Source organism: Zonotrichia leucophrys, chromosome 13, assembly GCF_028769735.1.
Source record: "Zonotrichia leucophrys gambelii isolate GWCS_2022_RI chromosome 13, RI_Zleu_2.0, whole genome shotgun sequence".
Taxonomy (NCBI): domain Eukaryota; kingdom Metazoa; phylum Chordata; class Aves; order Passeriformes; family Passerellidae; genus Zonotrichia; species Zonotrichia leucophrys.
Window position 1 is genome coordinate 2186419 of NC_088183.1, and position 13437 is coordinate 2199855.

The 13437-nt window shown below is 46.2% G+C and overlaps 1 protein-coding gene across 1 annotated transcript in view; it reads left to right on the forward strand.

Moving 5' to 3' along the window:
* The first annotated feature begins 203 nt into the window (after nucleotides 1-203).
* The window catches only part of ERGIC1 (endoplasmic reticulum-golgi intermediate compartment 1), a 52339-nt gene continuing 39105 nt past the window's right edge, over nucleotides 204-13437 (forward strand). The window contains exon 1 of the mRNA XM_064724732.1: nucleotides 204-381. Within this exon, the coding sequence (XP_064580802.1) occupies nucleotides 230-381 (152 nt within the window). The 5' untranslated portion in view covers nucleotides 204-229. The remainder of the gene's footprint in view (nucleotides 382-13437) is intronic.

Sequence of the window (13437 nt, forward strand, 5' to 3'; positions counted from 1 at the left end):
CGTGCTGCCAGCGCCATGAGAGCCGCGGGGCTGAGCGGAGCACGGCGAGCGCCGAGCGGACCCTGCAAACCGCGGGAGCCGCGGGGCCGCCCGCATCCCTCACCCCGCACCCCGCATCCTTCATCCCGCATCCCTCACCCCTGATCCCGCATCCCGGATCCCGGATCCCCAGCGCGGCGGGGCCGCTCCGTAACCCGGCGGCGGAAGCCCCGGCCGGCCCGGCCGCCCAATGGGCTGGGGCTGCGCGGCGCCGGGGCCGGGGCCGGGGCCGTCACTTCCTGGCCCTGCAGCCGCCGGCAGCGAGGCCACAGCCGGGGCCGGGGGCGCCCGCAGCCCGCCCGCCACCACCACCGCCACCACCATGCCCTTTGACTTCAGGAGGTGAGTGTCGCCCAGAGTCGCGACAGAGCCCGCCCGCCCCGCGGGCAGCGCCCGCCGCCGCCCCGCGCCGCTCCCCGCCCGCGGGTGCGCGTGGGATGGGCGGGTGGATGGATGGATGGATGGATGGATGGATGGATGGATGGACGGACGGACGGACTGTGAGCAGGGAGGCTGTGCCCAGCTCCATCGTGCGGTTCCATCCAGCTGAAGGGGGTGTGTGCAGTGTGGGTTGCCTGGGCAGGACGAAGGGAGCAGCAGGACCTGCGGGGTGATGGATGCGGGTGTTGGGATGGAGCTGCTGGGCTGCTGCTGCTCCTCCCGCAGGTGTCTGGGGTCTCACTTTTTGCGAGAGGGGTCATTGTTTGTGATGGGGCTCCCATGGCAGCACCTTTAGAAGGTCATGGTGCGGCTCCCATGGCAGCTGTAGGGCATCATTCCTTACACTGGGGTTCCCACCTTCTGCAGCTTTAGGGCATCATTCCTTACATTGGTGTTCCCACCTTCTGCAACTTCAGAGGGTCATTTCTCATGGTGGGGTTCCCACAGTAGCTTTAGGAGATCCCAGTGGGGCTCCCACAGTGGCTTTAGGGGGTCCCTGCTGAGTCTGGAGCTCCCAGAGCATATTAAGGGGTCACTCTTTGCCGCTGGCTCCATGTGCCAAAGCTGTGCCACGTGTCTGTTGGCTGGGGACCAACGTCAACATCTCCACCACTGGTTTTGCCATTTTGAGCAGGTGCAAGTTGTAGGATTTGGCCTTTCTGTGTGGCTCCTTCATCCCCATGGCCATTTGAGGCAGTGTTAAGTACCAAAGCAGAAGTGAAAAAGACCTCTCTGACTTCACTGGAGCCAAAATAGCAACTGCAGGTTCATTTTCTTTTTTGAGCTGTTCTTGAACCAACAATTTGCATCTTTCCAAGTTCAGAGATGTCAAGAGGAGGATGCACTGATGAATTTTCTAATACAGATTTTACTACAACGTTAATAGTACAATAAAAAATAGATACATTTTTGGGAATATGCAGGTAACTACAGTCCTTTCCATGTAGGATCATCATGACCCCTACATGTGCACCCCTGTGAGACGGGAAATGGTGATAGTGCAGTGTTTTATTATATTTTTACTGTAATTCTAAACCAGGCCTCTCATTTATACAGGCTAACAGGATCTTGTGTGATCCATGGGGCATTGTTGAACATGGAGGCAGTTGCTTCTGAATGAAAACTTGCTGAAGCTGGAAACAGCATCTGCTGGATCATGTGGGATCCGGGGCCCAGAGCCTCATTTCTTTCTGCTTTTGTGTAAAATTTGATAGAAAAACTCTTCTTTGGAGACATTCTGCCAGCTGCGAATCCTATTGCCGTCCATTTTCAGAGTTGTAAAATACATGAACAATAAGAGATCCTGGGCTGTGGCTGTCACTTTGTAATAGCAGATAAAGAAAATGTTATTTCTGATGTCTTTGAAAATGTAATTTCTGTTGGGTCTCAGAATGGAAACACTGGCTCACCAAGAGCACAATCATCTTAAGAGACAGCACTAGTGCTTCACTTTGGAATGGAAAAAAGATGTTCAGTAAAAGCTGAATTGCAGGGTTTGTGTTAATGAGTTAAAAACCAGAGACATCAGTTCAGATCTGCATTTTAAAGATTCACAATTGCAAATAACTCCTTTGTCATTCAGAGTGGAGGATTAGAAATAGACACTTCAAAGCTCTTCCTCAAATAACATAAGCTCACTGAACTTCAGCTTTTCTGCAAGGATGAATTTTTCAAAAGCTGCCATTGATAACAGGAATTTCCTATCCAAAGTACAGAGGAGCTATTGTCACGTGCAGCAAACCACTTTCCTGTTTTAGAAGCATGAACAGAGTTCAGGACCAAAAGGTTTGCAAAGGTTAGAGCCCTTTTTAGCTGTTGTGGGTTTTGTTCATAGTGCAGGCAGTGGAACAAAATCTGCTGAGGCTGGAAAATTTTACTGTAGGTAAAATATGATGCACACATTAAAAAAAACCACACAGGTACTTCCTGACAACTCTAGAATATGCAATACAAGGCTCTTGGAGAAATAAGGTCACCACCTTGAGTAAGTTTCTGAATGAAAATGACATTTTCACCGTGTAAATTTCAAGGTTTTTCTCTCAGGGATTTCAGCAGGATGTTTTGGCATGTGCACTTTGGTATCCTGCCTTTTACATTCCTGTGAGTGACCAGGGGTTTGAATTGCTGAGAAACTTTCAGAAATGCCCCTGCATGTCTTCTAGAGTCCAGAATTCCATGTGGAAAGGTTTTGTGTTCTTCTGGAAGCCACACATTTCACATTGCATCTGAAGGAATTCTGGCCTTAGCTGCTCTGCCAAGGACATTTGGGAAGGCAAGGTTTAGTTGATTTTGTTGGTTTTGTACCCTCCGCTTTCTGAGAGCTTTATTTTTGGTATTTTAGGGTGGCAGGATGTTGATACCAGGTGTAGAAAGGGCAATTGTAGAGCAGCTGCAGTTTTAGGCTTTGAGCTGTTTCCACACAAGCTCTAGGAGGAATAGGTTGCCCAAATCCCATCTGGAGATGACAGAGACACAAATGACCAGTAATTAAAACAGCCCAGGACCAGAAATGTCCCTCATCTTCACCAACTAAAAGTCAAAGAAATAATTTACTTCCATGGGACTAAATCTCTTTGCCCTGTCTTAAACTTAGCTAGATTGGAGAACCAAAATTCTTTTTTGGGAGTTTTCTCCATCAGTCAGTCTGATATGGAAGTAGCTTGGTTTGTTACCTGTACTTTTTTGTACTGTTTTTTTTTTCTATAGGACTTCTGTTTTCTTGGCTTATCAGTGATTCCCTTTCCTATTACAAACTTCATTTAATTCATAAATAAACCAATATTTTCACAGTAATCTCGCATGAATAATAATTATTCTGTGTCAAGTATCTTCAGGGTTTTAATAATACTCAGTATTTACCTAATGCTTTTCATTTTTCCAAGCATTTAATTCAGACTAATCCCCCCAGTCCTGCTGTGATGTTGGTACAGAACCAAATTTTCAGCTTCCAGATTGGAGCCTTCAGTACAGGTCTGTTCAGTGCATGTCACAAGAACCCAGCCCTCCTCCAGAACTACTAAATCAGTTTGTATTTCCAGAAGGCCTGGTTCTTTTCCTATTTTTTAACACCCATTTGGCTGAAAGACAGAGACAGATTTTTCCCTTCTTGCCCATCTCCTGGTTTTTAGAACTGGTGTCAGCAAAGCAGCTTTGGATGTGTTTGATGGGGGATTTTGAGTTCTCTCACTGGAGCTGAAAGGGTATTTTCCCTTGGAGCCCTTAAGATCTGGTGTCACCTGCACACTTGCAGCCTCTGAGGATGGTTCAGATCATAATTAGATTAAACTCTAAGCCTGGGTCATCTTGAGTGGTGATTGTGAGCCAGCCAGGAGGGATCCCACATGTTGTGTGATCCTATTAGCTGAGCTGGTGCTGGGAACTCAAACAAACAAACTGCTCAGGTGTTGAGAATGACACAAATAAAAATGAGAATTACAGATGTAAGAATGAAGTGGCTCCCCTGCAGTGGAGGAGGACATGGTGGGGAGAAGCATTACTGCAAATTCATTTTATGCTGGTGGCTTTTCCTTGCACCTGCCTGTCTGCATGTAAGAGTTACTGATGGGTTTGTAAAATACTGAAACTTCTGAACCATCTTGGCACTTTAGTTGGTTACACTGAGAAAAACTTAAATAGACCACTCTGAAATCAAGTTTTTGTTCTAATCCCGGGTAACTCACAGTTGTGCCCTGGCCAGGTGTTTCGCACAGAGTGGCAAATGTCTGTGAATCCTTATTTTTATTTTTAACTGAGAAATTCAGAATTTTTTTCCCACAGTTAATCATTGTGATGTTTTCATTAGGGTTTTTATTGTTCCTTGTTTGGTTTTGGGGCTTGGTTGTTTTTTTTTTTTCACAATGTGTTAACCTGTATAAAGTAACAACGTGCTGTACCCGGATTTTGGAGGTCATGGGAAAGGAGCCAGGCTTAGAAAGGATTTAGATTTAAATGCTGATCTAGAGTAGAAGGCAAAAACTTTTATTCCATCTGCACAGTATGACAGGCTCCCACTGTCAGCTGTTCTTTGGCATGTCTGTGATAAATGGTATTTCAGTGTGGGTGTGCTGATTCAGACCTATGGATCATTTTTATTGTTTTGGGACACAGGCAGGTCTTCGCTTTAGTTCCTGAAGGTTTTCTTTTAAATCAAATTGTTCAGTCTTAACCAAAGCTGACACACTCCAACTTTCCAGCTCTCAGCAAGGGGAGTTTGTTTGGTTTTGAATTAGACCTAAGGGTTGTGATGGTGAATAGCAAACTGATGCTCACACTTGTGACCAGGCACAGCTGTGAAATCGATTCCTGACCAAAAGAAAAATGAGGGGACCATGAAAGACTGTTTTGTTCCTTCTTTTCTGAAACCTGAAGACTAAAATCAAGTTATTTGCCTTAACAAGTAAATGAGGAGGTGTCTGAGGGATGCTTAATTTGGAAAAGATTTTTCTCTCTAGACTCAAAATCACCTAAAATTCCCTGGTTTGTGCTCATTAATCTGGGCAGGAATCGATTTCACAACTGTGCCAGGTCCCAAGTCTGAGCATCAGCCTGTCCATCCCCCACCACAACTCTTAGGTCTAAATTAAACCCAAACATACTCCCTTTGCTAAGGGCAGTAAGGTTGCAATGATTTTGTCCAAAATATTAATTCCTGTATGAGATTGAGCTGGTAGCCATCACTTCCTAAATCAATGTCTAGGGGCTGTAGCACAGCTGTGGTTTGGGTGGTTCCAGGTTTACAGAATTACAGAATGGCAGAATATTGTCTGTTGGAAGGATCATTGAGTCCAGCCCCATGACCTTGGCATTATTGGCAGCAGGCTCTGACAAACTGAGCTCGTTTCAGCAGGAGCTGCATTTCCATCCCCACCTGCAGCCACGTCTGGAGCCTGTTCCAGTTCACATTGTGCAATGGCGCTGGTAAACAACCCTGCCAAGTGGTATTGCTGCCACCTTACGTAATGACCAACGTGGATTTGGGTGCCAAGCAGTGCCATGACTAACTTTGGCTCAACAATAGCCCTTTGAGGGCACCTGAGAAATTATTCTGCAGTCACAGCAGTCAGATGGGCAGGCAGAGCTGTACAGACAGAGTCTATTGATGTTCGTGCCTCAAATAACTCATTATACATGGTCTGCATGTATGTAAATATTTCTTTCTAAGTGTCCCTAGTGCATCATTTCTCTCAAAATATCATCAGAGTGGAGATTTTTTTTTCCTGAGTAAGTAGGGAAATATTAAAGTCTGGCTCTGTAGGAAAGTTTTGCATTGTTCCTTCTGAACTTTAACTGTCCTCCTTTGTTCAGTGCTTGGTGACACAGATGCTTCCTTCATGCCATCATAGTTCATTGCTGTGAAAATGACTGAATCACACTGTAAACAGAGCTGAAGCAATGCCACCAGCCTGGGTTGGGAACTGAGGACCTTGTTCAGCTTGTATTTTGAAGTGTGCTGGTGTATTTTTGAGGCATGTAGTTCAAATGGTGGAGGTGGTGAGGAAAGAATAGTCTTGCAATGAAGGAAGGAGGGGGGAATCATCTGTTTTTCTTGTCTTCTGGCCAAGCACAAGCCCTGAAGTGATGTCTAGGTATTCCTGTACAGAGCCAGCTGCTCTCGAAATGGAAAACTTGGTCTGCCAAAAAATTAACCACAGCCTTGCCACAATCTACAGAATTTTCCTTTTGCTGAAATGCCTGAGTATTTTAGTAGTAATTTTTCTTTTTACTGAAATGTCTGAGTATTTCAGTAATAATCATGGCAGACACACACAAGATGTAGTTGGCCAGTGCAACTCACTGAATTGTGTGTGTTTGGATGTTTGCTTTTCTGTTTGGCTTTTGGAAGGATGTTTCCACATGAGATGTATTTAGTTTAATTCAGAGAAGCCAGAAAGATTGGCATGTAATAGAAGAGCCTTCAAAATGCTGTGTTAAAATGTGCAGCCTGTATTACTGCTGACAGGATTTCAGGTCATGATTCCTTAGTCTTTATTTGACAATTATATCCTAAAGCGGATCACTTGGCCTTTCTGCAGACCACTGTGTGCCCCCTAAAACATCAGGAATGTAAATGTGACCTTGTTTTCTGATAAAGGTGAAGTTTTTGAGCCTTGCTTGGAGTCATCTTGAGATTCTGTGTCATTCTAAATGAAATGTGAAATCTGAATGTGGCTGCTGCATTATAACAGGTTATATCTGGACCAAAAACCAGTGGTAAACCTGCAGAGTAGCAGCTCTTGAGTCTGTATCAGTTGTTTTTTTAATAAGCATCCATACAGATATTTCCTGGAAATTGTATTAAACCAGGGACTTGACTTTGAAGGCAGGCAATGCAGCAGAGTTGTATTTGCTTGTAGGTAACACACTTAGATGCAAATAAAAGCCAGGACTGAGATGTAGAAGCTTGTACAGAAATTCTTGTCTTCTTGGATTGGAATTTAAATAGGAGAACCTGAGCTGGTCACTGCAGAGTTACTGATACTCTGGAAGAGTACAATGTATTTTAATCCCTTGTATGGGACAGGAGTTTCTCTTACTGATATGGAGAAATCTCTCTGCAGTAGGTATGGATTGGCCTGTGTGATTTTGAGGGAAGCCTTATGAATATGGAGTTGTTTTCTTCACCTATCCCTCTCTCCCCTTTTTTTTCTTGGTTCCCCAGATGTTATATTTGTTCATGCTCTTTTGTACCAATCTCTGGTTTTTGTGCTGAGCAAGCGCAGCTGGGACTTAAACCAGAAAGGAGCTTCCCCAAGTAAAACCTGCACATTTCTGATGCTCAGATAGTTCTTCCCAGATCTTGACTGAAGGTGTTCAGCAGTGCAAGGCAGCAGCAGAGCCTTGGTGTTCTGTGATTCCTGGAAGCTGTGGCAAAGACCATGGTACAGCTCTTTTTTTCCATAGCTCTCTGGTTGTGTGCAGGTAAATTCTTGGAAATCACAGTCTAGGTTTGAACTTTGTTCAGTGTCTGCAGCAGATCAGGATTTTAGTTTGTTTGTGGGAAGGGAATGTGGCAGGAGGTTGACAATCCTGAACTGACAGGTCTCCCATTGGGAAAAGGAGAAATGTTCAGGACCAAGGGGATCACCAAGGGTGGAAGTGCTGGGGAGCTGCAGGAACCAGAATCTCTGAGTTGAAGGCTCTGGACCAGGAAGGTTCCATTCAGTTTGTGGCATTCAAGTATCTGAACAATCTGCTTGGCTTGGGGAGCAGCCATATCTGTTTAATGCTCTTCCCCATTCTCTCTGTTCTCCAGAAAATGCTGCTCCCACTCAGGACTACAATGGCTCTTACAGTCCAGCAAAGGGCTGGATCCCTTTAAATACCAGTCCCCTTACTTGAGCATTTTTTCTTCGTGACACTTTTCTCCTGTTTTGATGAAGCGAAGTGTAATTTGCTCACTTTATTAAAAATACATTTCTCTTCCATCCTTCATTTTGACACCTGCTTCGCTGCCTAAAAGGAAATAAAATGCTTGCTGGCAAGACTCCACCTTTGAGTATTTGAGATTATACTTTCCTCCTCCTCCTAATTGCCTTTGGAATGTGTTTGAGCCTCACATTTTATTTTGCAGGAAAAAGAAAAGTGATGTACTGCTTCCTGTCTTCCATCCTTCAGTGTCACCTAAAATAGTTGCACTTTTGGCATATTGCAGCAATACAATTGCTGAGTATACTCCTGAGAGAACTCCTTGATATGCACTGGAAGAATAAAACCACAAAATTTGGCACATGGTTGACAAAAAGGTGTTCTACAGGGCAGCATAACAGAACCACAGAGCAGGCAGAAGGGAGGAAAAAGGAGAATTGGAATCCATCTAAGTGAGAGCAGAATGTATGAATTTTTGTGCCTTTTTTCAGCAGCTGCTGTGAGGATTGCAAGGGTTTTGTCCTAGAAATAAATGGGTTTGTTTTTCTGTCCCTATGCAGATCCTGTACCTGCTAAGTAACCAGCAGGCCAGATGACATAATGTGCTCAGGCTGGTGCCTCCAAGGTTCTCTCAGCCCCTTTCCCTAAATGTCCACTTACCCAAAGGCTGGATTATATAATTAATGACAGTCCTCCTGGCCTAACCTTGTTTTCTTGTTCTCAGTACTCCTCCTTGTTTCAGACACTTCCTCTGTTGGTTTCATTATGTTCTTGGAACTGGAATTAAGAGGGAGGAGCTGGCTGGCAAGGAAATGTATTCCTGCATTTCACTCCTGGGTTTGTAAGTGTGGAGAGCCAGGAGGTCAGAAAAAAATCCTGTTTGCTTTGAGAACTGCTGTGATGTTGGGAGTGAGAAGGCAGTCATACAGCATTTGAAAAATTGCAGTCTTCACCTGCCTGCAGCCCAGATAAACTGGTTTAAAACTCCATCAGCCCCTCCACCTCCCTGTCTCGTCCTTCTCATATCAGGGCTTGCTCAAAGTAATTGAGGATTAACCAGTTCCACTGTAATTCTGAAGCCTTGAGAGTTTGTCCAGTAAAGCCCAGGTTCTGCAGTGTGTGTATGTTATTGTCCCATTGTGTGTAAATGAGGACTGGCCCATTGCTTAATGAGTTGTGTAATTTATCTGCTGTTACGGGGGTGTAATCTTATAAAATGTGTTAATAACTTCTTGGTATTTACAAGTATCGGCTTCTTGGTCGGGCTTTGAATCTGTATTTGCATCTCCAGCTCACACTCAGGGCCAAGCTTTGGTGTTTGTGTATTCGGTGTTTATTTTCTGTGTGAAACTGCGATTAGCAGGATCGCTTATCTTTCTTTGCACATGCTTCAAAGTTTGTGTCCCAATTCCCAAAACCACCAGCACTGCTCACAAACTGCTCTCCAGGCACAGCCCTGGTGCTGAACCAAGCTGGGCTCTTGCAGAGCACATCCAGTTTGTGTTCCTAAAGCCACCTTCCTGCTGCTTTCCTGCAAAGAATCAGAGAATCACAAAATATTCTGAGCTGGAAGGGACCCACAAGGCTCATTGACCCAGCTCCTGGCCCTGCACAGACTCCCCAACAATCCCATCCTGTGCATCCCTGCGAGTGCTGTCCAAGCTGTCCTGGAGCTCTGGCAGCCTTTGTCAGTGCCCCACGACCCTCTGGGCAAAGAACCTTTTCCTAATATCCAACCTAAAAATCCCCCCAGCCATTCCTTCAGGTAGGACTTGGAGCTCTGCTAGTTTAGCCTCAGATATTTGCATTTTCCCATCTGTAGATTGCCACGTGCTGGAGGAAAGGTGGGCAGATGTTGCCAGGTGCTGCTGTGCAGGATGAACGAGCTGAAGAAGAAAGGTTTAATTGAGTGGAACAGGAATTACACAGTGAGCAGAACAAACTCAGGTCTGTTGGCTCCTGTTGCTCATCCTGGGATCACAGCCTGGCTCTGCCTGAGCTGTCCTGAGCTGCTCCCTGCACATCATGTTCTCATCTGCCAGCAGACAGGAAACATAGAAATGTCATCCAAACAAAGAATTAGCAGAATGAAGTGCTCAAAAGTCAGTAGTTCCTATTTTCTGCCCCTGCTGCTGACTTCCTGCCATTGTTTTCCCATTCATTTAAACACATTTCACCTACTTGGTTGGACTGGGAGAAGAGTGATTGATTTTATTGTCTGTGCTGGGTTGTAGGAGCTAAGTGTTCTTGTAGACTTGTCAGACTTTAGGTGGGAAGAAAAACAGCTAAAGAAAATATTTCAGAATTAAATCTTGAGCTAGTATTTCTCAATGAAAATAGAAAAATTAATGCTTTCTATACACTTGCAGAGTAAGGTGTAAGAATAAGGCAGCTCTACTTCTTCACCTGTTTTAGATTGAATTTACTATGTGTAGAAATTCTTCTTTCTTTGCTAGGTTTGTGAAGCACACTTGGAGATTTTTTCCCAGCACAGGTACAGCAAGGAGCACAGGAACTGAAAATGCAGAGGGTGTTGGAACTCACCACTTTTTTAGTGTCAAATAAGAGAGGCTTTGCTTTAAAAGGACAGGCTTTTCTTGATGCTTCCCCAATTAAACCCCATCCTTTCCTAGCTCACAGTCTTGCTCTAAAATTCTGGTCACATCTACTTTTTTTTTCCTGTAGCAGCTCTCAGGCACCTGGGGAACATAATCCAGCCCAGGGCATTGCTGAGCAGTGTTTGTCCCTTGGCAGGCTTCTTTTTATTCCTCTCCTCTCCTGGTGATGCCCAGCCCCTGGAAGGGTCACTAAGCAGAGTTGTGTCCTGCTCCTGCCTTCTCTGTGCCCCAGCCCCCAGCTGTTCTCCAGGGCCATCTTTGCTGTTTTATTTCACATATTCAATCCTTAGGAATGGGGTAAGTGATCTTTCAGGTCATATCTGAACACCCCAGCTGTTACACTGCTGAATAAAATCAATTTAACAAGTAAAGAGGTTAATCTTTTTATCTCTGGTCCTGGGTACAGGAGTTCTAGGGATGGTTTCAACAACAGTGAGCAGCAAAACTCCCCCCAGCTACTTCAGACAGGCGTCTGGGATTTTATTTTTTAAGTAAATGGTATTTTGCTAATCAAAAGAGTGCCTTGTGTGCAAACCTGACACAGCTGTGCTGTTTGTTCTACCTCTGTATTTCCCCTCAGCTTGAGCTGTCATGTTGAAAGCTAAATTGGTGGCTTTAGATTTATCCTTTTTACAGTAGTAACAGCTTTGCTTTTCAAGATCTTACCACGAGTGTCTGATGTGCTTTGTATGAGGGAATGAAGCCAGAAAAGTGTGTTCTGATAGAAGTACCTGCTGCCTTTGGTGCAGTGAGACTGTGCCTAAGCCTGCTTGGTTTTTTTAGAGCTAGATGGCCTCTGAAGAGTTTAAAAGCCACCTGATGGCTTGTGCTCCTCAGCTGGTGTGCTTCGGCTCCTGGTGCCCAGCAGCTTTGTTGGCAAAGCAGGGATGGATTGTCCCAAAGTCATTGTTTGGGAGCAGTGACCCAAGGAAACAGAGGAGCAGTTGCTGCTTGTTAAACAGCTTGGAAACTCTTAGCTAAGATATTCAATTTTAATTTAAAATCTATTTTTTAAGTAACCCTGGAGTATGATCTATGCCGTCTTAGTTTCTCTTATTTTTGTCTAGCCCCATCTATTTTGTGGGGTTTTTTTTGTCTCAAGAGATCAGGTCTGGGGGCAGTTCCACTGGATGGCTCAGGCTGGAGGGATCCCCAGAGGGTCCCTGGTGCCACCTCCCTGCTCCATCCCCGAGCTCAGGGCACAGCAGGGCCCAGCCTGCTCTGCCATGAGCCCCCCAAGCCCCTCTGGGCCCTGCCCAGGGCAGCAGCTCTGCCTACTGTGAGGGGAATTGCTGGGCTCAGGCCTGCTCAGGGCTCTGGGGCCATGGCTGGGCCTGCTCTGACCTCTGCACACAGGGACAGACAGGGAGACACAGGGACAGGCAGACAGGGACAGACTGGGCTGGGCTCAGGCCCTGCCTGGTGCTCTGGGGCCATGGCTGGGCCTGGGGAAGATGGGCCTGCTCTGACCTCTGCACACATGGATGGACAGACAGGGGGACACAGGGACAGACAGGAGGACGCAGGGATAGACAGGAGGACGCAGGGATAGACAGACAGGACAGACTGGGCTGGGCTCAGGCCGTGCCCGTGGCTCTGGGGCCATGGCTGGACCTGGGGCAGAGCTGGGCCTGCTCTGATCTCTGCACACAGGGATGGACAGACTGGGGGACACAGGGACAGACAGGGGGACACAGGGACCCCCAGGGCTGAGGGCTCCTGCTCCTCTCCAGGCTGAGCAGCCCCAGCTCCCTCAGCCTTCCCTGGGCACCGAGATGCTCCAGGCCCTTGCTCAGCTCCGCAGCCTCCTCTGGTCCCAGGAGCTCCAAGTGTCCATTCCTATCTAGAAGCTACAGCCTTAAAATCTGCTTTATTTCATATTTACATGTTGGATGCTGGGGAGAGGATGGGGAATGCCATCCCTGCGTGTTCCAGGGGCTGATCACAGACCTCACTGTGCCCAAGCTGGAGGAAGCCAGGTTTCCTCTTGGGCACTTCTAAATTTTAAGGCTTTGCTGAGATGAGCAGAGAAGCTGCTGAGAAGTCAGCAGAGCACACAGCTAGAAATGCCCCTTGTCACTCAGCAGCATGCCTCTGCTGGGAAGGTTTCTCTAGAAATACCACTGGGGATTAAAGCCGGGGCGTTTCCATTCGTGTCTCCAGCTTGAATGATCCTGCTCTGACAGCAGGCAGAGCTTCCTTTTGGTACCATGAATTCACATGGAAAATAACCAACATGGCCTGGGTTTTTTCCTCCCCTTCTGCCTCCAAGGTTCATTGATTTGGGGTAGGGGAGAATGGAAGGTGCTGAGACAGGGTGGTTAAACTCTGACATCCCCTTTGTAACACCAACCTCCTCTGAAGCATTCCTGGAGAGAGAAAATGGAGGCTGTTTGTGCACAGTCATCTTTGAATGTCAGATGGACTTAATCCAAGTTATATTTACCATGACTGAGTTTCTCTCTGCCTCCCATGTCCTCCTTCAAAATGATGAAGTGTTTTATGCAAAGTGGATTCTCAGCTGTAATTGCTGTCTTTGCTAAGAGCCTTAATAGTAGCAGCTACTGGATGAATCATAGTCCATAAACTCTTGTGCTGTCTCTAGGAAAGGGTCTTGCAGAGGTGGGAGCAGCAGAAATATGAGGAAACAAAGCTGTGTGGTGGGATGGGGGAGACTCTCCAGAACCATTGTTCCAGCTCATTTCATGTGCACTCAGACGTGTTTCCTCAAGTGGGGCTGAGGTTTCTCATTCTCTTCTTGCTTCACACCTGCCTTGGTTTCCTGAATTGCCCCTGCAGCTCTTCTGTCGTGAAATCAAACTTCAAAATAGACCCAGTTATACAAATCTTGTGGGAAGAGCTGGTTGTCTCTGCACCAGATCTGTGGGGAAACCAGATAAAGGGGGTGGAACCATCCATCTCTGCTCTCTGCTCAGTAAAACAACAACAAGGTTCAAGGAGGCAGATAGGAAAT